This window comes from Hirundo rustica, chromosome 3, assembly GCF_015227805.2.
Source record: "Hirundo rustica isolate bHirRus1 chromosome 3, bHirRus1.pri.v3, whole genome shotgun sequence".
Taxonomy (NCBI): domain Eukaryota; kingdom Metazoa; phylum Chordata; class Aves; order Passeriformes; family Hirundinidae; genus Hirundo; species Hirundo rustica.
In genome coordinates this window covers 30,867,144-30,891,909 of record NC_053452.1, presented here as the reverse complement: position 1 = coordinate 30,891,909, position 24,766 = coordinate 30,867,144, and the positions used below count along the sequence as shown (strand labels likewise).

The 24,766-nt window shown below is 40.1% G+C and overlaps 1 protein-coding gene across 2 annotated transcripts in view; it reads left to right on the top strand.

The window, feature by feature from the left end:
* The first annotated feature begins 1,371 nt into the window (after window positions 1-1,371).
* Window positions 1,372-24,766, top strand: part of DAAM2 (dishevelled associated activator of morphogenesis 2) — a 197,814-nt gene continuing 174,419 nt past the window's right edge. Inside the window, exons 1-2 of one of the 2 annotated variants that reach the window (XM_040058620.2) lie at window positions 1,372-1,468; window positions 19,617-19,753. Coding sequence is in view for 1 of the 2 variants with exons in the window: in XM_040058617.2 (XP_039914551.1) it covers window positions 19,883-19,895 (13 nt within the window). In the remaining variant the exon portion in view is untranslated. Of the gene's footprint in view, window positions 1,469-19,616; window positions 19,754-19,871; window positions 19,896-24,766 lie in introns of those variants that run through there. The other variant, XM_040058617.2, reaches the window with a different exon arrangement.

Below are 24,766 nucleotides of genomic sequence, written 5' to 3'. Positions count from 1 at the left end.
GATGAAATTTATTGATTTGAAGGAGCCCTGGCTAATGCCCAAAGCTGATAAAGGTTGAGCAGAAAAGAGAAAGCATGCATATATATATATATATATATATATGAAAAAGCCTTATCCATACAACTCCAAATGGTAATTTGCTCTGCTAGTAAGTTGCACAGAAAAGAGCCTTGGCACATTGTGTTTGAAATAGCAATTGCATTTCCAAAAGTGGTACCAAGACATATACTTCTTAACTGCTTAAAAATGCAAATGATGTGGTATAAAAAAAAAACAAATCCAGTTGCTTATAATAGCAGCACATTTGTACACTCCTGCAGAAAATGTTGAGTAAGTTTTGAAATTCTTAAAAAGGTTTGTCTGTAATTACACAAAGCTCACTCAAGGACTTTCACCATGTATCATTTCACCTTCAGACCTGTTTCGTCTCTTAGGTGAGACTACTGCTTAGCTTACAGCTAAGTTCAGCTTCTAAATGCAAAACAAAGAGGTCTTATCAGTCCAAATTTATCATCACTTACCTCAGCAGGATTATACCAGGAGAGCATTTCACTCTTCAAGTACTGATTAACGTTAATGCTAATACTGTTTTGGCTTTTGCTCTAGCATCTCTTCCACATAACACCTAAGTGGCTTTCACAGCAGGTGAAAAGTGTCATACTGTACAGTAGCAAAGGAATAATGGAAAGATGCAAATTGGCAGAGCATAATAGAGATCAAACAATAAGTTAATTTTCTGAGCTGGTATTTATCTGAGATACCACACTTCTAGAGAAGATATTTTGAAGTTAGGAGGGAAGATGGCCAAAGTTGCCCACATGCTTGGGAAAACAATCCAGCTAAAAAGGGTTAGTGGCAAACTGAAAGGGGATGTTGACAAGATACTTGGAAGGCTTGTTTCAGTCCTGTTTTAGTTAAATCCAGTCAATTCCTGGACACAGCAGAGGGATGTGGGTTTGGAGTGTGTCTGTGAGAGACCTCTATGTCATGCTTGATTCAAACTCAGTTTAAACACAGCTGAGAGACTGAAAAACCACTTTCCAAATGGGGACTTACAAGACAGATAGTTACGTCCTGGGTGTGGATATAATATACCATGGATGGAAAAGTACAGGTATTGTCTTTTGCCAGGGACTTATACAACCACATCTGTAGTCCCCCACTGTTTCCTACCTGAACCCCTTGGATGGGTTTTCTATCCAAGAGGGCAAATATTACAAATCCCCCCCAGCCCACAGTTTTAAATCTACCTAGATAAACTTTTAGATTGTTCATTCCATAAATATCTCTTGCAGGCTGTCTGACGTCAGAGGATTTGGAGAGAGAGGCCGGTCTGAAAGTGAAAACAGCAGCAGTTCCATTCTCACTCTAACAGCAGTGCCAGCAAGAGGAACAGTACAGGCATTTCTCTGTGTGGATTACGGGACTGCAGAACAGGGAGGATCCACGCAGACACGGCTACTACAGTGTAAGTGCAGCTGCTGCAGCAAAGCTTCTCATGTTTTCGCTTGTTTTCAAGAACAAATCCCTGCAAGTACTGATCGTCTTTCTTTCTTCCTTCTTTTTTTTTTTTTTTCTCCTCTGAAATATCCTGAAGCCAGCTTGGCAGCACACTCAATTCAGGTTTAGCTTGATTGCTTCTCCCAAAGGTATGCAGAGAGGCTGGCAGTGCAGGCTTTTGCACTGTTCTATATGTGGATAGGGCTGACAGGGGATGAGGGAGGTCTGAGGACAGTGAGGAGGGGATGGTCATATCTTTAGGAGACTACAAAAATTAACTGAAATTCAGCTACTTCATGTTCTGGTTGCAGAGAAGGAAAATCCCAAATAAGCCTTAGGCAAAAATCAACTTCCTTAGGCAACTCTGCAATGTAGGATTTCTTTTTTAACTCTTTAAACCATTGTCATATTGTGCAGCAAGCCATTCCTCTTTCCTTATGAGATTGATAGGCAATTCCTTGGCCCCTGACAATGAAGTCCTGTCCCGTTCTGCTAGGCTACTTGTGATAAAAATACTAACAAGTAAGGGGAATCACTTGGCTAAATCTGCCAAATTTAGCACCTCAAGCCTGTACTTGCTTGATACTCAGGGGTCTCCAAAGAATCTTCTGCTTTTGCAGAAAAGAGGTGTTTCTCACATCTAAAACCTAGATGTAACAGGGTCATACATGAACAAGCCAGCTACTACAAGGAGAATGTGATACTGCAGATACTGATACAGACACCTGGTCAAAGTCCGTACTAAAACTAGTGATTCTTAGTAACTTTTTTTTTTTTATCCCTCTGCAGTCCAGAGATTCCCAAGCCTACTCCATAAGAAGATGATGTTTTCAGTGGAGCACACAGCTGTATCTATTTGCAATTAAAATTCAACACTGCATTTAATCAACTTTACCTCCCCAAACCCACACCTGGGTGTCTATTCTTTCTTCAAGTGGAGAAGGGAGCAGTTGTGGGGACAGCTGTGTAGGCAGCTGTCCTCTTTATTGGCATCTTCTCTAATGAGACCCATAACAGAAGCAGTTTGTTTCCCCAGAAACAATTTGAGGCCTCCTGCATGAAGATGACACACTTTGCAAGCACTTGTAACTGTAGAAAACTCTTGGCCAGCAGGAGCATTGTTGGCCTGTGCAGTTGCTGGAAGGAGAGAAGGAGAGATGATGCCCTTGAGCATAAACACAAAGCTGAGCTGAGGAGCAGAAGCCATGTGAATTGCACAATGCGATGCCCCATGCTGTTAGCAATTGGTTTCAGCCAACAAGCAGTCACAAGAAAGGCTGCAGCAAGTCAGCATTCCCTGCATCAGGCTGTTTCAATAATGGAAAAAATCTGCAAATACTTCTCCTCTTGAGGGTGGCAGAGTGGGCCAGGGAGAAGGAAATAAAGGAGAAAATTGAGGGCTGGGAGGAGGGTGTGTTACTGGGATCTCCACTGCACAATGAAACTAAGCAAGTGTAGTTAGCTGTGCTGAAAACAACTGCATGTTGATGTAATAACTGTGCTGGCTAAGGTAATGGGGATAACATTTACTGGGCAGGTGGTCAAGGTCTAGTCCCCACGAAGGGATGCCATGCTATGCAAATCATGATCTGGAGAATAAGCAACTGTACTGATGCATGTATAAGGGAGCATGAGTTCTCAAAAGCAGCTCCTGCAGGGATATACTTTGGAAGTGAAGTCTTCAGACTTGGAAGGTACCATATTCGGATCTGAGCTACTTTCCCATGAAATATCAGAAATTTTCCCCCTACCCCATTTATTTCTTACTAGATTTTGTTTCCAGTGGGCCTAGCAGCTCCTTTTTCAAGAAACTATTTTTCTTAAAAAAAGCCTAATCACATTGGCCAGCAATGTGTAAGGAAAAAAAAAAAAATCTTAAGCACTGTAGTAACTTGTTAGAAACCTTTATGCCCCAATTAAAAAAAAAAAAAAAAAAAAAAAAAAAAAAGAGAGAGAGAGCTGTTACAGCCAAGGTAAGTGTTTGGAGGCACAAACACTTTTTACCTGGTTCAACAGTTAGTCTCTGTGAAGTACTTTAGGCAACACAGGACTAATATATTCAGAACTGCTGAAAGCTAAGAGGGTAAGAAGAGGAACTAAGGAGGATAATTCCATATTTGGGGTGTTTTCATCTGACTGCTACCCATCTGTCTCATTATTCCTCTCTCTCCCCTTCAGCTCAGCATCCAACGGGTTAGCAACGCTACCTGCAGGGGTTTTCGAGTCTGGAAATTCCCTGTGGGTTGTCTACTGTGGTTCAATGGGAAAGTTGCACACTGAGTGGAAGGCTGAGAAGAAAAATGGGATGGAAGATATTGATCTGACAGAACATAAATTCAGGTCCAATGAGAATGCATGGGTTTTAGCATCCTTGAATTTGGATGAGATTATAGCAGCCAGGAAATTGCTAGTTTATCTATGGATGGACTTAACCTGGAAGCAAGATTAAAAAATACAGTATGGACAAGGCAGGCATATTTTCAGTTTTGTTTTGTGGAACAGAAAGCTATTGCCTGTTGCAGCTTATGACAGTCAGTATAACCCTGAGGTTTTAAAAGTCTATATTATATGTTACAAAGTGAGGTCTCATGGTTTCACAGCGCTGAGTAAGCAAATTCCCTGGATATCCTAGTGGCTTTACCACACCATATCACTTGTCTACTGCTATCACTGCTGTTTGTTTTAGTTGTGCTTCTTATGTGTAGTTCTGTTCATCCTGAAAATCAGTCACAAAAATTTTTCTTACCAAGTACAGATATGGGGTGAACCTACTGTACTTCATTGACAGGGAGGCTCATCAAGAGTTCAACAGCATCTTGAAGGGATCTCCAGAATTGTTTGGGTTTGCTCCATCTGCTTTAGTTGATATAAAATTCCCCCAAGGTCCGATGGTATCCAAGAAACCCATCTAGTCCCTCCAGGCCAGCCATCTGACTTAGAGATTGAGCAATCAGGGGACACTATTTCCTGACACTTAGGGGAAGGATGTGTGGGAGGCTTGGCTTTCAGCACTTTAGTTGCTGTGAATTTTCAAACCTGGGTCAGTCCTATGGAGAGCTGACCCTCTCCGCTTCCCTGCCCTTGCAACCCCCAGGCAAGCACAGCATGTTCCTAAATTAAAAGAAAGCTGACTGCTCTTATTTTCATTGGATGAAAGAGTTTATGTGTATTTTCCCATGCTTTTTGGTTTGTTGATTATTGACAGTGGTGTCTCATATGGCTTTTCCATTTGTCAGTTGTGATCCCTAATATCACATTCCTTTGAACTCAGTCATGTGCAGAAAACTGGTAGTTTTCAGTATACAAACTAACATGCAGTAGGTCTGAATAATTTATCATATTTCTGCAATTCCACTAACATTGACATTACTTCTGTTTGGCACAAGTCTGTGTCGTTATCGGGCCAAGGAATTGTTATCCTCCAGCCTGAGCCACCTGAGACACAGAGTGCAAGTCAGCTCTCATCTAGTGAAAATTTTCTGTAGCTTTGTATTGTTCAAGAAACACTCCATGCTTCAATTCTAAGTAAATCCAAATTACATCAGAACTTAGTACAGAGAAACTGAGGCCCAAGTTGTGCTACGTAACCTGTAATTTTGGCTCTATATTTTTAGTGTCTTTTAAGACACCAAGACTCTCAAAAATTGAGGCAGCCAAAATTATAAGCTGTTTTTGAAATGCTAGCCGAGGGACTTGGGCAAGTCTACAGAGTGCATTTGATTCTGCTCACATACTTCTTCCATCACAGTAATCACACTCTCTGAAGGTCCGTGAAACTACTGCTGGTTTACAGCAGTGGAAGCCACAGAGAAATGTGTCCGATGTTGCTGGAAGCTCCCATGAGCTTTGGTGTGTCAGTCCTGTCCTAATGGTCTATTTCTCTTGACAGGATGTACCCAGCTGTGATTTGCTGTGAACCACGTAGGCACATGCACATAAACACATCACACCCTGAGCAGTGCTATTGGTAGAGTAGCCTCAAGATATCTTAGTGCTGTGTGTTAAAGGGGTACCTGGTGATAGTCAAACAAGCTTTTTCCCTCCCTTTGTGTCTGGTTTGTATGTTGCTCAAAATTCATACTCCCTGTTAAATTTATATTTTCAGTTTTCTACATGGAATTTCAACACTAGAGATTTTGCCTTCTCTGGTGAACTCTGTGGTGTCAGATAATGTCTTCTGATAGTAGGAATTAGCTAGACACAGGACAAAAATCTGTGGTGACCAATGACAGGACTTGAGGGAATGGCCTGAAGTTGTATCAGGGTAGGTTTAAATTCATATTAAAAAAAAAGTTCTTTGCCCAGAGGATGGTTGGGCACTGGAACAGGCTCCCCAGGGCAGTGGTTGCAACACCAGCCTGAGAGGGTTCAAGAAGCATTTGGACATTGCACTCAGGCACACGGTGTGGCTCTTGGGGATGGTCTTGTGCAGGGCCCAGAGCTGGACTCAATGATCCTAGTGGTTCCGTTCAACTCAGGATGTTCTGTGATTCTGTGATTCTGTAACATGGAGTAGCAAAACTGACCAGGAGAAGCTCAGAGTTTTTTGATTTAGTACAAAAGTTATTCTGACAGTACGACAGGCTTATACCAGTGATAAGGCTTTTCTGGAGTTAAAAATTAAGGACTTAAGGTAAAAAGAAGGAAGTAGATAAGAAAAGGATGAAATCAGAAGACTTGTTGGAATTCAAGGAATGGGAGTTGGAGATCAGAAGGATGTGTTTAGACTGTGTGAAAATGGAAATAGAGGTAACCTTGAGGAACTGAGAAAAACTTGGGCAACAAGAAAGAAATAGGCTTCTTTCCTGAATAACAGATGCTTGCTGCCTTCACAGTAATAATTGCTGAAGTTGATATTTCTGCTCAATAATTTTGAAGTTCACATTTGTTTTTGTGGGAGAGTATTTTTTTCTTTAGTGTGTCCCAAAATGACATGCCAGCCTAGCTCTTTGAAATGGGGACAAAACTGATTTGTGAGTCCCAACAAGTCTATTTTGTCTCCTTGGTATAGTACTTTTATAAAGGAGGCACAAACAAGAACTCATTTCTACTGTTTTATATCTTTTATTATTTAAGACAGTGAACAAGCCTGATTTGGGGGGCTTTCCATTTTGCTTGCTGTTTGGAGGGGCAGTCTTTTTAGCTGCGTAAAGAATTCAATTAATGTGAAGTCTTAAGAGCTGTGAAGTCTTAAGAGATAGAAACTTGTACAGTCCCTTGTTCCTCTTTGAAGAATATGATCAGGTCCAATTTAACATTGTAAGATCTGATGTGAAGATGTGTTCCCAGGACAGTTTCATAAAATATATACACAAACACAGACACATGAAAGAGAAGGAACACTTCTGCCAAGGAACACAATCCAGGTTGGATTTATTATGAAGAAATCATGGAAGAATCCATTTGAAGGTTTAAGAGCACAGGGCAATATTCTCTTCTCCTAAGACAAAGCTATGGAAAGAGATGAAAAATCTTGGAGGATGGGTCCACTGGTAGCTATTAAACATGATAATCTGGCTATATTCCCATCTGCAAGTCCTAAACAACTGAAAGGATTAAGCAGGGGTAGGATCAGACTGTATCTGGTATTTTTACATGCTTTCCCTAAACATCTGCAGCTGACCTTTACTTGGAAATATGGTACTGGTTTAGATGGACTTCTGACTCTATGTAGTCAATTTTATATTTCTGTGGTCTTTGTGAGAGAAAGCGATGTGAAGATCCTCTGATGTTTCAGCTTTCCAGGGGAGAGGAAGTCATATCTGTGAGATGTTGACTGAGGAAGCTGACCAGACACATCACAAACCTCCACAAACTTATTCATATTTTGGACTCCTTTAAGTGTCAGGAACACATGTGAAGAAATTATACCTTCATTTTAACACTGTCTGTGTCTTCTCCATATTGAAAAAGGAGATCAGCATCTCTGCTGGTTCCCCAGTTGAAAAGTGGATTACAAAGAGTGACTTTTTTTTCAGAAAAGATTTAACTTCCTAACCCTTCTCTAGTTATTTTTGGGGATGTTTTGTATTTTATTTTGCATTTAAATATTTCTTAAAACATTTCAAACAGGCATACTGATCAGTAGCATATTGTTGCTGATACTTTCATAACTAACAAATATTTTGTGTTCTTCCATTTTCCAGGAAAGCTCAGTGCTTTAAAAATAATAATAAAAGAAGTTAGGATATTTTTAAGTAAATCATGCTGGTCTTTAAAAATCATTAATCTCTTTGCACGCTCTTGGTCCTGCACTGCCATCTGTTTCCTTTCAAATCTCCAGAAGGCTGTGACAGAAATACGTGGGAATCCATGTTGTTCTGCAACAGCCTGCCAATTCTGCTCCTTTGCTTGTCAGGTCAAAGCAAACAACCTTTTCAAGAAGGAATGAAACAACTGGGGAACTGTTTAAGCATCTTTGTCTCTGCTGATCCTTGCGCAGAAGTTTCCCCGACTCCTCTAGAGGTGCAACATGATTTCTCTTTAACATAAATTCATTGTTTTCCCCCAAGTGTTTTACAACAGTCCATTCTCTCTGAAAACATGTAGTCAAGAAATCATCAGCCTACAATACAGCAAGTTCTGTACTTACCATTGGTTTAAGATAAAACCCTGAATGCTGTGGGTATTGTATGACCATTAGTCAGACTGTTTCTGATGGAGCTGGGTCACATCAATGGACTGTTCTTATTTGACCAGAAGTTAAATGCTGAGAATATTTTCTTGTCTGCAATCATACACTGTATAAAAATGTGAGGATAAATCACATATATATAGCAGATAAAGTCAGCAATTTATTGTTTGTATTCAGCACTTTCCTCTGGAAAATTTCCAAGCACTTTACAAATATTAGTGGATTTAGCATTTTGGGAAACTGAGGCACAACATTCTCAGATGCCCGCAAACTAATGAGAGTCTGTACTATCACATAAGTGCTCTCACTACAGCTAGGTTAGAACCATTTTTCTCAGATATCTTTATGTCTTCTGTTATTCTGAACTTAGTGTAGCAAAGCCACAGTTATTAATTAAAATATTATAACATAATCTTAATCTAGTCTCCTGTCTGTAGACAAGCCATATATTCACCAAAATCATACTTCCCCCAGAATGCAAGAATGTCACCCTATTGCAGAGTGGGTAGTTCTCTCCATTTTTACTCCCTTCCTCCTATCATCCCAGAGCCTTTACCTACAATCTCTAGTTCTTCCTGCCCTCCACACTTAATTTAGGTTTTTGCCTGTACTGAGAGTGAGACACTTAGGTACTGCTGATAATTGGTTGTAATAGAATTTCCCTACCAGGTGGAATGGGTTTATTTGTTAGATAAAGCAGCATAGATCTGTAGAGAAGATTTGCCAGGATATCATTCTTCCTTACAAACTTTAGGAAAGGACCCATCCACTAGTGCAGACAATCTTGGTTTTCTTACTGAGTCACTGACGATTAAGTTGGGATGCCTGGACTGTGAGTACCCTCCTAAAATCCCTTTGGCAGAATCCTGACCCCCTCCAGGCAGGTGACCCCCATCAGCATCTGCTCAACAGATGAAAGAAAGCAAGATCTTGACCAAACATGAGGGGACTTCAGTCCTTTGCTACTTTTGCAGCCGTGTATACAGCGGGAACCAATTAAACTGTTTCTAACAGCTGAGTGCACAGAGAGACAGTTGGTTTTGTTCTCGCTTGCGCTCTGATGTGTCAGCATCCTCCTGCACTATTATGCAGGGATAGAGTAATAACCATGTTAGGGCCCTGCCAATATGAACTGTCTTCCAACTGTGCCCTACTGAGATATGAACTTGCCCTCATTGCTTGTTTCATACTTTTACTGCCCTGTGGGTCAGGCGTCCCAACGAGTGAATCCCTCTCACTCTGTTGTAGAGGCCCTGAAATGTGTTGCCAATGCCAGAAGTACAAAGCTTGACCTTAGCCTTTCATCATCAGCAGGATTCAGGCAGTCTGTGTGAATGTTACAAAGTCTTTGGCACTCACCATTACTAAGTTATAGGGAGAAAAACAGATGCGTTTTCTGACTGAAAACTTCTGAAATTTTCCTTGGGGGACCCATGAATTGTTTTCCAGCTGTGTCTGGACTTATCCAGAATAGCTTCGTGTACCTGCTGGGGGACATGTGTTACACTATAAATGCCTTACTGTGCCCTTCATGACACATTTTCTGTTTAATCAGAGGCAAAATTTAGCAAATGTTTCCTCACTGTCTCATCCCCTGCTTACTTTCAGTGGTGATGTTTAATATGTTCGCATCTATTGGGACACCTCCACGGGCCCCTACCCTTTCCCATTTACGCATCTGTTAGTGTAGCTAAGCTACTGTGGAATGGGAGCCTTATCTAAGGGAATACTGTAAATACAAATTACAGTTGACCTATGGTAATGTAGTAACATTTTCATATGGTATCACCGTACTTTTTTCAAAGTCAATATAAGATTGCAGCGTCATTAGATTTGAGAATCAGCTTTTTAATTACTGGAATTATTTCTGCAAGACATGTCAATGTACGATTCAGATTACATGTATATCAATATTTTGGGGTTTTTTTCCAATTTCACCATAAATAAAATATTATCTCTAGCTTTTTGTATTTTTATCCATGAGAGGACTAAATTTTATGATCTCTAGAATCAGTTAACAGAGGTCAGGTAGATGATATTATACCTCTGTACAATAAAATATCTAATTCATCATTGTCAGCTGCTTTAAACTAAGAATGAAAATCGCCACCTCACTTCAAACTGGAAAACGTATCTAACTGTTTCTCATTGGTTACTTGAAAAAGCTTATGTTAATGTGTGATAGTTTTGGAATAAATGTGCTGTGGAGACTGCTGGATTATGTGTCTATTACACAGTTGTCTATGATTGTAGGAAACAGGATGTGATGACCTTGTAGTCTTATGCTGCCATGAATGCACATGACCCAGAATCCAACTGACCATCCTACAGACTCTGGTGACATGTGGGAGTGCAGCAAATTAAAATGGAAGCAGATGGCGAAAAAGTGCCCTCTGTGTTTTGCCTTGTCTTTTCTTTGAGGGATGTTGCCTGGAGTCTTTGATCCAAATAGCCTGCTGAGGAAACATGTCTCTGAGCTAGGCTGAAACAACACTGGGAACACTGTCTTCAGTTCTGGGTACTCAGTGCTAAGTGGTTACACAGTGAAGGAGAGAGATAGGCAACTTTTATTTTTTCTTTGAGCCTTTTTTAGTCATGATCTCTTGGGATTCTTGAACTCCTTCAGGAATAAACCTAATTCACAAAGAAGCTAGAGGGAGCTGGACAGTTTGGTGCCAGACTGGAGGGACAATATCTCCAGAGAAATGGGAAAAACTCTTTGACTTCCATTAGGAATTTTTTCATTGTGAATCTTGGGCTTGCTTCTGTTGGCTGACCACTGCCATTAACCTGGGGTATGTGCTTTTCAGCGTGTTATCTCTTTGTTTGCTTGCTTGCAATGGGACAACCAAGGCTGGGCAGACTATACATTTTACTTCTTAGGTTTTCTGTACAGACTGTGTGAACTTAAATCCATGAGGTCTCTAGGTTCCTATGTTTGTTGCATTTGGAATTTTAAAGCTTCTCACCAACACTTTGGAGACCTGTTTCTAGACCTGATTTTTGCCATTTGATGTGGATCATACGTGCTGCATCTTGTGATGCTATCAGGGTGGGAAATAATGGGCCCTGTAGCCTCTGTGAAGCTCACGGAGAAATTCAGTCATGGGTGTCACAGAAGCAGTTTTCCTAGTTCTGTGATATTTAGTCTAGGAAATCTCCATGTAGAATTAGATGCCATGCTGGATTTGTTTAGTAGCTCCAGGCTGCAGTTATCTCTGAACATACCATGAAGCTTTAGGGTCACAGCAAATGTTGTACTGCGCCTAGGAAAATGCAGCCAGACTGGAGTTTGTTCAGCGGTCATTGTGCCTGGCTCTTAAAACACCAAGCTTGCTTTAACATACTCACTGAGACACAGTAATCACCGCATTATACCAGCGTCTGTGTATCTGACACACCCAGTGATTTGTTTGCAGACTTTCCCACACCCTCGGAGTTGCTGCTTCTTAGTTTGGGTCATTTTTACCATGCCTGTGTCAGGTGTCTTTTTCCCTCCAGATATTTTTGGGTGCAGCTGATTGCAGCAGGTCCAGAGGACAACACAAGTCTGCCTTTTGAAGCTCACCTGTGTTGCACCCTTAGAGAGCATTAAAGCAATCAGGCAACTGTACTGATTATTGTAGGTGCCTTCCAACTGAACTGTTCTAATTTTACTTTTATTCTACTCTTGTTTATGGAAGGGTTTTTGTTGTTGATAGGCTTGGTTTGCCTTTTTTTTTTTTTTTACTATGTGGCTTCTACACATGTGTTTACCATTGTTCATTCTTTTTGTCCTCATTTCTTTGTGCAGCAGAGGAATATCATAGCACTAAGGATCTAAGATGGGCCTTATTAAACCTCACCACACTGAACCACTGGGCCAACAGAGGCCTATTATTTTCTTACTGTTGTTTGGTATCCGTACAAGGATTTTTTTAGTCTTCTTCTTTAAGTGGTCTTTCTGATGGGTCTGTCAGAAGTTTGTGTGGTTATGTTTATCAGTATTTTATGACTTTTTTTTTGCCTTGTTTGACATATGTCAGCTACTGAATGTTCTCTGCTGTAAAATGTGTCAGAAGTGACTAAGTGGTTCCTTGTTCTGCCTGCTTTTCTAATTGTGCTGAACCAAGTAATATCTGTTGAGTATGCAAGCATGGAGGGTGAGGAAGGGCTTTGTCAACTCAAGGAAACTGATGAGTTGTGTTGTAGGTAAGAGCTATGATGCTGGTTTGGCCAATAATTACAGGCTACAGATTCACAAGTCTCAAAAGCTAAGCAAAGTCCATATTGCTTAATACTTTGATGAAATACTGAAAGGTATATAAAGCAGTGCTGATCACTTAGAGGCATGTAGCAATTTTGAATCAGGTCTAAGAACAAAATCTGGTGAATTTTATGTTATAGGATATCAGAGTTTCTTGTCTGTGCTCCACAGTGCTATTGAGCACTAAACTAGCAATCAGTGAGGAAAAAATGCAACAGTTTAGACTATCAGAAAGCATAATTTATAAAATAAAGTAACAATTTTGGTCAGTACTTTATTTGGTTCAGCAATACAGGTAGTTCTCAGATACTTGTGATTAGATACACTAAGAATGGGACACAGCCTAATATAGCTGATTTTGATTTCCAGTTTCTTTTTGTCTTATGGTTGCTTGTTTCTGACTCAATACTGATTGTGAACAAACTGTTCTCTTCCAAAATTTGTTAATATAGATGGCCTCTTGTACTCCACTGCTCTGTGTCTGGGAGTTGGCTTCTACAATTACATGACATTTACAAAATTATTTCTTATCTGTTGATACTTCAGTTTTTGTGTTAAAAATTTATATAATTCATGGTGCGACTCAAAACACCTCATCTCTAACAGATTTTGGCTTTTGCAGTAGGGCTGGGTTTTTTCCTCAAAACTGGTGAGCGTACACATCACCAGTTGACTTCAAAAGAAGTTGTGGATGCAGAGGCATTCAGTGATTTGCCCAGGGTCACAGTGATGGTCAGGATCAGAGCTCCACAAGGCAGTTCCTGGCTCCAAATAAATAAACACACATGCCAGACCAGTAGAAACTTCTGAGCTGTGCAGGGCTCTTGTGTAGCTGCACCTTAAGAAGGGGGTCTTGTCTTTCATGATCAGATTTAAACAGCTACACATTTATAATGATAATAGCTATTGCCACCTGTGCATTGATAGTAACTACCAGGTGAGTGAGAACTTTTGTACACTATTTGAAAGCATCTTTTCAACTGTAATGATTGTTTTTGAAATATCACACTTTGGGAGTTCCTTGGAATGCTCCTTATGTGTTGGCTTGACCTACCTGGTTGCAAAGTGTGAGCCACCGCTTCATCTTCTATCTCACTTACCACGACTGACTTTGCACCAAAGATGTGTGTGAACAATGCAGTAAGGCCTGATGGTTTTGTTTTGTTTTTTTTTTTTTTTTTTTTTTTTTTTTTTTTTTTTTTTTCATATCCACAGCAGTAAGTTTAATGTTTACTAGAAAATTAGCTATAAATTTGTTTTTCTATATAGCTATAGAAATCATCATGTTGGAGTGGCAACACAACCTCATTCTTCCTTATAGTGTCAGCTGAATTGCCTAGGGAGTTCTGACTGCACCTTTCCACAAAGTCCATGAGCTCTCATTAGCACACTCCAGTGACTGGGGTGCAGCACGCTGAGCAAAACATCCACGTACTTTGGGAACAATGTAATCTAGTTTTCTGTCTGAGGTCTAAACATGATTTATCTAATGGTGATATAGAATTTAAATAGAAGCAAGTCTGGAGAAGTGGGCTGAATATTTTTCTCATTTAGCTGAGTTGTCTAAACACTGGGGACTAAGATGAGCTTATGCAGAACCTTTTAACGCTGAGTCTGAGTCAGGCATCATTATCCCTCTTTTAGAGAATACAGAGTCAGAGACATGAATTGGCTTGCCCATGCCCACACAGAAATGCACAGGTAATGTCAGCATTACAACTTGGTTACTCAGAAGGGCACAGATGTGCAACATGTATCGTACTTCTTCCCATCCTAAGTGCCATGAAGACTGCTTGCCAGGGATCAGGTGCACACTCTTAACAACTTTTATGAGTATGGGTTTTCTCTTTCATTGTTATTTTCTTTTTAATATAAAAATAATCATGACTAAAGTCAAGTATTTCAATATGCACATTTTCATCATCATTGTAAAAATACATTTCCTTGGATCTGAAAATATCCGTACCTGTAGAGCTTTCTTTTGTTGGCTCTTCTGGGTAAACCAGTACACAGTGGTGAAAAGTGAGAGAGAACATATGAATTTTTCAGAAGTGATTGAAAGAAATTTTCCTGGCCCTAGCAAAGCACAACACTGAAAATTAGAAGGCAATCAATTTACATGAAACCAGTAAGTTCTAAAGGTTTAGAAAACTTCAGGCTGATGCTGAGACTTAGGTTTCCTGTCTCTTGACAATTTATGAATACCTTCATCTCTCCCTTGATGTTGGGCATATCTGTGTCAACTTCCCTGTGTCCCAGAGTAGAATCTGCAGGCCCTTTCCTTTAAAGCCTTTGGAATTTACATAACCCTGCAATTGCAGCGATGCAAAATGTGGCTCTGGTTACAATAACAAGGGTTTAGGGAACGCAGGGAGAGATCGTAGCGGCAAAGGCATAAAATCAAAACAAACCAAAACTCTACATGCTGTTTTAATTTTCAGCAGCCACGTGAGAACTGTCCTGCAGTTCCTGGCTATAAATAAATCTCTGCCATTATAGGAAGACAAAAACCAAAACAGTTCACATTCTTCCCAAATTTTCTTAAGGTTATAAAAAAAATAAAGGAATGGTAAATATTTCAAAAGTAGAGTGTGTCTTTGCTGAAGAATGTCAAATTATTACTCAGGGGGGTTGATATTTGCATTAAGTAAAGAAATTTGGCATTAAATCTCTCTTTCCCTGATCCATCTCTGCCAACTCTTTTAAGAAATCCACTTAGGACTGCATCTAGAAAGCTTGCCAGGCAATATTTCTTAGAATTCCATGCATTCACTGCCTTAGTGTCAGCTGGGGCAGGAACTTCCTTTGAGATGAATGAGCATTACACAGAAGTATGAGTGTTGCTTCTTGTCAGATACTACATCCTAGTTGTTTTACACAGTGTGTTAGAAAGGTGGAGACAAGGGTCACTTCATTGCATAGTGAGATGCTGTGGCACTGATAGATGTAGATATGAATACAGAATCAAACAATGCCCACACCAAAAATAATACTATTAAAAGAAGCAGGCCTGTTTGATAAGTAAAATTAGTGTTATTACGTGTGGCTGAACAAAGATTTGTTCACCTATTCAAATCCAATTTTTCATCAGAATGAAAAAAAATGTTACAATTGCAAATGTTGTAGGACAAGCTACCACACTTTTAGACTCAGGGATGAGAAGATGTAATGCCATGTGAATTGCATGACTAAGGATAGCTCTTCAGGGAATATAAGGACAGACTGAATCATGAAGTGGTAACAAGGACATGAATGGAGATAACTTTTAGTAGAGAGCCCTAGGGTAATCAGGATCAGGTGAGGGTTTCTGTACACTAATCAAGTGAAAAGATTTTGTTGAAACTTCTTTCTCAGAAGGTAGTTTTAGACAGTCCAAGGCATCAGTAGAGGTACAAGTCTACCACGTGTTAGTGTGGTGAAGTCCCAAGCAGCAAGACTGGAGACTAAGAAAGAAATTTCAACACCAGCAAACTGGGGAGGAATTGTGGTATACAGGGAAAATGATTTAAATTGACCCTGAGCTGTGGTATTGATTTGAATGGGCATTACGTCTCCCAGATATTTGAATTTCTGAGTGTTCCCGAAAAACACAGGAAGGAAAACTGCAGCAGAGGAGGAGCATGACGTTGCTGTGAAATGGTTCTCCAGTTATAGCATCTGTTTGGCACTACCACATCGTGGTGATGGACCACAAGTCAATTGAGAGTTTGTGGGAAATAAGCCAGAGCAATGCTTTGGTGGATGTCTGTTATAGATCAAAAGAATGAGTAAAGAAAACCTTCTTCAGGCAACTGGAGGGGGCTCACGACCACCTCAATGTCTTCTGGAAGAGCAATACTGCAGAGTACAAGAAATCCAGGAGGTTTTTGGAGTGATGATAGCTTCCTAACACAGATAATGGTTGAGCTGAAGAGTCACTCTATTGAACCTGGCATTTACAAACAAGGAAGAATGGACTGGGGTTGTGAAAATTAAGGGTAGCTTTGTCTGCAGTCACAATGGGATAGTAGATTTACGATCCTGAGAGAAGGGAGCAATACAAAAAACAGAATCACAACCTTAGAATTCAGGAGAGCAGACTGTGGCCTGATCAGGGGCCTCCTTGAAAGAATCACATAAGTCATGGCCCTGACAAGAAGAGTGGTCCATAAAAGTCCAGTGATTTTCAAGGATTTCCTCTTTTAACTCAAGTTCATTGTGATGAGCAGGGAATGAAACAAAGGTGTCATGAAGCACACATAGGCAAGCAAAGAGCTTCTAAACATAAAAGGAAGTTTGCAAGAGGTGGGAGTATGGTCAGCTGACTTGGAAGAAATATAGAACCACTATCTGAATATGTGGGGATGGGATAAGGAAAACCAAGACTAACCTGGACTTGATTCTGCTAAGGGACATACAGGAAAACAAAAAGGGTATCTAAAGGGAGATTGATTGCAAAAGAAAGAAGAGGGAAAAAATAGACCCACTGTTGAATAGTCTAGGGAACCTGGTGGCAAAGGACACAAGAAAGGATGAGATGCTCAAGTCTTCTTCACTGTGATCTTCACTGGAAGTACTCACCTTGAGGAATCCTATGCCTGTCAGACCTGTCAGCTACAACGTATGGAGTAAGGAAGACTCACCCTTGACTAATGAGAATTGGGTTAGGGAATATTTAACTTAACTGTACAAATAAACAAGTAAGTCCCTGGGGAACCAAATGGGAACCACCCATAAACACTGAGGGAGCTGTTTAATGTCAATATGAAGCCACTCTGATTAGGTTTGAAAAGTTATAGCCACTGGGGGAGATTCCTGAGGACCGGAAGAAAACAGTTGTTATTTTTATCTTCAAGAGGGACAAGAAAGGTTGTCTGGACAGGGTGGGGAGCCTCATCTCAATTCCTAGAAAGGCGAAGGAATACATCATCCTAGAAACCAATTCCAAGCATATGTTGGACAATCATATGACCAGAAGTACTCAGCACAAATCCATAAGGAGAAATCATTCCTGACCATCCCAATAGCCTTCTACGATGAGATAGGGAGAGAGTGGTAGATGCTGTTTATCTTGACTTTAGTAAGGCTTTTGACACTTTTATATAATGTCTTTATTGACAAAGTGATGAACTGTGAGCTAGATAAGTGATCAGTGATGGGTTAGTAGCTAAATGAGCTGCTGGGCTAGAAAGGTTGTGGTCAGCAGCAAACAGATCAGCTGCAGGCCACACAAATAGATTATCCCAGGTTTAGTTCTGGGATACAAAACCGTTTAACATCTTCATTAATGGCCTGGATGATGGGACTGACTGTACCTTAAGCAAGTTTGCTGACAACAGAAAACTGGGAAAAAAAACAATAGAGCAGATGGTTATACTGCTGTTTGGAGGCATCTAAATAGGAATCCCATGGAATTCAACAAAGGGAAATACAAGTCCTTTTCCTGAGGAGGAAAGGCCTCATGCATTAGTAGAGGCTGGGGCAACTCAGTTGGAAAACAGCCTTGTTCAAAAGGACCCAGAGTTCTGGTCAGCCACAGTTTGAACTTGAGTCTATACCACTGTGGCAGAAAACAGCCTTGGACAGTATTAAGAAAAACTGCCAGCAAGTCAAAACAAATGATGTTCCCTCTCTGATCAACATTGGTGGGACACATCTGAAGTGTTGTGTCCAGTTCTGGGGTTCTGCAGGGCAAGAAAGATGGATAGAGTGCAATAAAGGGCTGCAAATATGGTTAAAGGACTGGCATATCTGACACATGAGGAGAGACTGACAGATCTGGGACTGCTTATCAATATATATGAATACTTGTGATGTGGGGAGTAAAGAAGAAGGACCCAAACACTTCTCTGTGGTGCTCAGGATGAGAGCTGATCAGCACAAAATGAAACGTAAGAAATTGCATTTAAACATAAGAAAAATATTTTAATGTGTATGTGATCAAAACACTGAAATAAATTGCTAAACAACATTATGGAGGCTCCATATGTGAAGATATAATAACCTGACTGGATGGGGCTCCAGGCAACCTTCCTTAGCTGACCCCTCTTTGAGCACAAGGTCTGGAGGAGATGACGGGCAGAGGTCTCATCCAGCCTTAATGGTGTTCTGCACTCTGTGATACTTATATTTTTTTTCTCATGCCCGAGTCAAAGCAGCTCAAGAATTGTGACCATAGCTGGAACTTACTGTTTGGGTCCAAGTACTATTTGGGATGTACTGTTCCCACACCTTCTTAAAATAAATTACGCCAGAACAAAAATCAGGAATTGTGGTGGAAGGTTTTTGGGGGGGTGAAGAGTGGTGGAATTGCTTCCTGTGCTATATGCAGTTTGAGGTTGGGTAGAGGACTTCACTCTCTTGTGATTCTAATGTGGTGTCTTTCACCAGTATCAAATACTTACAGAGGGGTGGGGAGGAGAGGGAGAGAGAAAGAGGCCTGAATTTGACTGATGTTGATAGACCTGTGTTAAAGTTGATACTGTTACTTCATGGGGTTAATGAGGAAAAAACAAAGCTCCACTTTTCTGTTATCCCCCAAAGACTACAGTTTCTATGAATAACCTTTAGGCACACATGGAGAAATTGACAATTCTAATGATGTTTCTCTTGAAGCAGTTTAGTTAAATACCACGGGAAGCAAACAAGGAAAAGGTCGCCTTAATGGTATTTCCTAAAGTGACAGTTCAGCAGCATTTGTGGAATGTCCTGGAGCACACTCATTTGGCTTTAATAAAAAATAATGAAAAAACCCAACAACAAGAAAATTAGCTGAATGATAAAAGCAAATAATTCAAAACAGATTTCCTTATAAATCCTGGAAATCATCTGTCTAGAGCATCTGATAGAAAGAAGACAAAGGCAATAGTTCTGTACCATCTGAAAACTATCTTTTGTATGTTAATCACACTGTGCAGAAAAATAGATGTTTCTTTTTCTTTATCAATGATCACTTATGATCCCTATACTCAAAGTTAATGTATAGAGTAACAAATCAACAATTTGTCTGCAGTGCAGATGCAATCAGTGTTGAAGATATAGTGGTACATGTGAGATATTCATATCAGATTTGATTTAGAGCACTGCAGCGTGCCTCAGTGAAGAAGGCTAGCCTCACATTGAAATTAAAAGGGACCATATAGGAACGTCTGTACATATTTCTTCTGTAGTTTCATTTGAAAGTGAAAAAACATTGGAGATGCCTTTTATATTATGAGAAAGCTAAAAAGACCTATTTATTCGCAATTGTTTCTCCAGACAACCATCTCTGCAGTCAAAGCAGCTGCACTAATTCATCTGTAGAGGGGCTCTTCCTCCACAGTGAGGACCTGAACTGAACAGAGACCTACAGAGAGAGAGAGAAGAGCGAGTCAGAAACTACACAGATCATCCAGGTTAGTTCCAATTTGCATATAGGGATGAGAGAGGAATAGAATACCAGGGGAAATAATTCTAGCTATCATTTTGTTTTCTTAAACATGTATGATGTTACCTACATTCGCCGGCCAAGAGGAACCTTCTGCATGCTGCAAGGTGGTAAGATTGTTTTTCAACTTTAGAACAAAGTTACAGCAAACAGGGCCTCATCAGCCCCAATAATGGAAATACAAGATGTGCTTAGAAGCAGCACATATCCTAATGGCATAAAAATTGCAACCTCCAAACCCATCTGTGACTTTACCCCATCACCATTTCAGCAGATCAGAACTTGTATCTAGGCTGTACTACAAATATTAGTCATACCATTACTCTGTCTGAGGGCCAACATATTAACTTGGTTTTGATTATAATTTTAGTCTAAACTGGAGGATTTTCTTGTAAGTTAGTAAATAGATTAATTGGAAATGATAGTTTAATGATGTTCTTGATTTTACCTTCCTTCCTTCCTTCCTTCCTTCCTTCCTTCCTTCCTTCCTTCCTTCCTTCCTTCCTTCCTTCCTTCCTTCCTTCCTTCCTTCCTTCCTTCCTTCCTTCCTTCCTTCCTTCCTTCCTTCCTTCCTTCCTTCCTTCCTTCCTTCCTTCCTTCCTTCCTTCCTTCCTTCCTCCTTCCTTCCTTCCTTCCTTCCTTCCTTCCTTCCTTCCTTCCTTCCTTCCTTCCTTCCTTCCTTCCTTCCTTCTTTCCTTCCTTCCTTCTTCCTTCCTTCCTTCCTTCCTTCCTTCCTTCCTTCCTTCCTTCCTTCCTTCCTTCCTTCCTTCCTTCCTTCCTTCCTTCCTTCCTTCCTTCCTTCCTTCCTCTTCCTCAGTGCTAAATTCAGATTTTGTCATGGGAAACAAAATTTGTTTGCCTCACAGTTCCAGTTTTCTATATGTGTGTGGTTACGTATTCAAAAGGTACAGATTTACTCTCCATAATTTTAAACACTATTGTTTTGCATCTTTGAAGTCTTTTGAAAAACTGACTAATTCATTCCTGATTAGCTACATCCCTCTAGGTGACCAGTTTCTTCTCTGGCATGTGCAGCGGTCCAGGAGCAAACAATGGTTTGAGGGGCCAAGTCTCTGTGCATGAACATCTTGCATAGAAACAGGGCCACTACCTAGTTAAATTTGTGCTGCTCTCCTGGCATGCACCAAGTTTCCCGCTGGCTCAGACTGCCAGGATGGAATTAAAGCTTGCAGAACCTGGGTGTGCCCCTCTTCACTCAACTCCTTCACAGAGAAAGCAATGTATTTTTGTCTCCAGAGCAACTCTGCCTTCTGGTAATCATGAACATACTATTTAGCACCTCACTGGAGTATGGGTGCTCTGCACTCCCTGTAAAATGGACCATCTTGCCAAGTACAACAAAGACGGTTTTCTTCTCTCCTGCCCTCACTCTCACAGTCAAGCAAATTTCCAAGAATGCAAGTCAGCATCCTTTGCCTAGAAGTAAGGAGCCACCTTTCCGTAGGAACATTGTCCCATTTCCAGGACTCCTAAGCATAGAGGAATTCCTGTAAAGAAGGTCAAGTTTCCTTCGGGAAAGTGTGTGTCACAAAATGGGACAGATTTCATGTGATGAAACTTATGTCTAAGAAAAATCAGGGCAGGTTAAGAGTGGTGTAATAGAGGGAAGGCAAAAAACCCCATAGCAAAACAAACAAAAAACCCAAACCCAAACTAAACTAAAATACCAAAGCCCCCACAGCCAGAATAAAGAGCTTAGCTATCAAATACTGAAATTAAATGTCATTTGCAATTCATTGCTATGATAAGGTCAACTGCATTCCTAATTGATTTCTGCTTCTTACTAGGGGATCAGTGCTGCTGATTAGTTTGCATGTAGACTTCCAAGAATATGAATAATCAGAGTTCAGCAAGACATACCAACTGAAACTAATTCTTCTAGGTCTTCTGCAAAGAATACACAGTAAGCAAATGTTGTTCCCTGTGCCTCATTACTGATAGAGCCAGGACTTTTTGCTCCAGTTATTTTTTTTTTTTCCACTGAGATGCTACAAAGCACTTAAAAGCGCATAGAACTGGCTGTATTGAAATAATTTTCAAAGGAAGTGAGTTTCCTTGGTAGAATAGGAGCAGTGGGACAGCTCAGTCACCAATTCTGCAAAAAGGAGGATATTTACCTAGAGTTCCCTGCCTGCTGAGCAGCTGTTTCAGGATCCAGTAGTAGCCAAGTAACATTTAAAAAATCCCAAGGCTGTTCTATTGGCACTAGGGTCTTAACATACCTCTGTCAGATTACAGACCACAGAGTTACAAGGGCAGTTTAAAATCTGACATTACTGTTTCACTTTGGGTTTGTATCAACCAGCAGTCAACCAGAGTAAAGGATCTGGCCTAGATCCTGTGTCAGAATAAGAAGTGGAAATAGCCTTTCCATTTCTCTGTTCCTTTGATAGATACCTCTTTGGTTTTCCTGGGAGTCACTGAGATCTCTGTCTTCAGAGCTGGAGACTGACTTTACACCCGACTCTATTAATGCCCTTTTCTTGATTGGAACAAGACATGTTGATCTAGATCATTGCTAATTAAATGATGGCCAATACAACATCAGGTATTCCCTAATCACTTCCAAAACTTAAAAGGCCCCCAAGCACCCCCACTCTTTGCAGCTAAACAAGTCCATGTGCATATATCAGTGGAATATACAGAAAAACAACCCCTGAACATTCAGAAACCAAACTAATTTTCAAATTACTATCAGTGGAAGTTTTGTTGCAGTGCAGCTCCATCAGCTTGGATTCTTTTTCAAAAAGGCAAAATAATCCTTCCAATGAAAACCACTGAAAAATGTCGTTAAGCAGACCATTATTGTAACAGCTGCCTAGGGACAAGCTCATGCCAGCTGCCTTAGTTCACATATTTAGTAAATTTAGACAAGATATGCCTAATAATATTTGTGATACAGATCACCTGTCTGCACACTGCATCTGTCTGTAAGGTGGCCATTTTGTAGAACAGAGATTTTTAAAATAAAAATTATTCCTCTGGGACATGGGAATATATATACAGAATAGAAGGAAGCATTCAAAAATTATGGGGAAGGCGGAGGAAGATTCCATTTTACTAATCAGGGCCCTCTAGTTTGCTAAATGAAATTGAGACGAGCAGCTGTTTTTCTAAAGCTCTGGTCTGTGCAAAGTATCATGAAGAAGTTCAAAATGGTCATAAGGTGTTAGGTGTGAACACAACACAAATTTCTTCAAGGGAAGAAAATGAAGCCATGACAAAGTTGCTGACTACAAGTACTTACAGTTGTCAGGGACTGGCAACTGCCTTTAATTGCCTACAGATGATAAGAGTTTTAGTGGCAGGAAATTTAATCTAATTGTGACTGATTCTGTCTCTCTTGCCTTCAGGGATGTGGGTTTGAGTTGGGCTGTTATCTGAAAACAGAGATTCACTTTGAAGATGTTTGAGAAATACCAAGCAAAACTAAAGAGAGAAAAGAAACAACCCCTGTAGAAGTTGCATTTTTTTTTTTTTCTTTTTACTTCCAATTGAGGTAAAGACAACTCACTTTCCAAAAGCTCCGAGCTTCATCTTTTTGAAAAGTAAACGCCTTTCCTCTTTACATAGCTGTTATCCAAGATGCAGCAAATACTGATATTTTTTTCTTTCTTCCAGGCTGGCATGTTCCCCTGCCAGCACACAACTTGTCCAGACCACTCATTAAATTTAACCAATACAGGGGCAAGTATTTAATGGGCTTGAGAAGCCAATAAAAGATGAGGAGCTGTGAACAACACAGGAAAAACACAGGGCACAGGGAAAAGGGTGAAAATTGAAATGTGCTGCCTCAAGGAAGATCCCTACCAACATCTTATGTCTTATTATGATGGGTACAGATTTGAATGCAGTTTTAGTTGACCTAAATTTTGTGGTGTGGGCCATTTTATGAAATGGAAACCTAATCTTTTCAATTAAGAAAAATTGGTAGAAGTAGCTTGATAGCTAGTTCATTGATTTCAGGCATTGTCAAGAAATTATCTTCATACTGAATGCCATAACTTTCATTAACAACACAACTCTTACAGATCTGATAAGGTTTGCTTTCTAGAAATAAATTTATTTATTTATTCTTAACCATTTCTTAACTGAGAAAATAAACTCACCAAAAATAAATGTTTGTGCTGGATTTGTAGTAGCAACTTACAAAACCGTATTCTTCCACAGTGTCAAGAACGCTGCAGAAAAATAATGACAACAGCAATAAATCAGATGCAAGCTAACCCTACCAGCAATAAGTTTTGTCACACTTTCACTTAAACATCTGCATGAATATACTCATGTGTAAATGCATACCTGCATGCACAAGTGTGTACATGCATTACGGCTCATCGAGTGCAAAAAAAAACCACTTGTGGCATTACGAGTTATAAATTTTAAATAATAAAAAATGTTATTTCAGATGAACTTTGTTCAGATTTTTACTTTTTAAAAGTTCAAGGTAGGTTCTCAAAATGATGTATCAACAACTTAGATGTTGGTTGGGTTAGGATTGAAAAACTTTAATCTGAAAAATAAACATATATCTATATATGTGTATTTCTGAATTGAAGTGTTCTTATTCAACTGGCAGTCAGTGAGAGTGAAATCCAGCCTTTAGATCCAATGGTGTGGATTCAGCCTAAAGGTAAAAATAATTTTAAGACAATTATATAAACTAAATGAATGCATTTCTATTATATTGACTATACATGCCTCACTTCAGCCCCTCAGCAACAGGGGGCAGAATTTTGTGTGGTTCATTGATAAGTGACAACAGTGATGGATCCACCACCACATTACAACCAGCGTCAGTGTATAGTAGTAATACTACTCTGTATTTCACACAGGAGGGATGCTCAAACCATTGTGTGGCATTTCAGAGGCTGGGGGACATGCAGAAATTATGGGAGGGTAGAAAAGTCCTGTTAGTCCCGTACCCTGGCGTGACTGAGCTGCTGACCCTGTGGCTGCACAG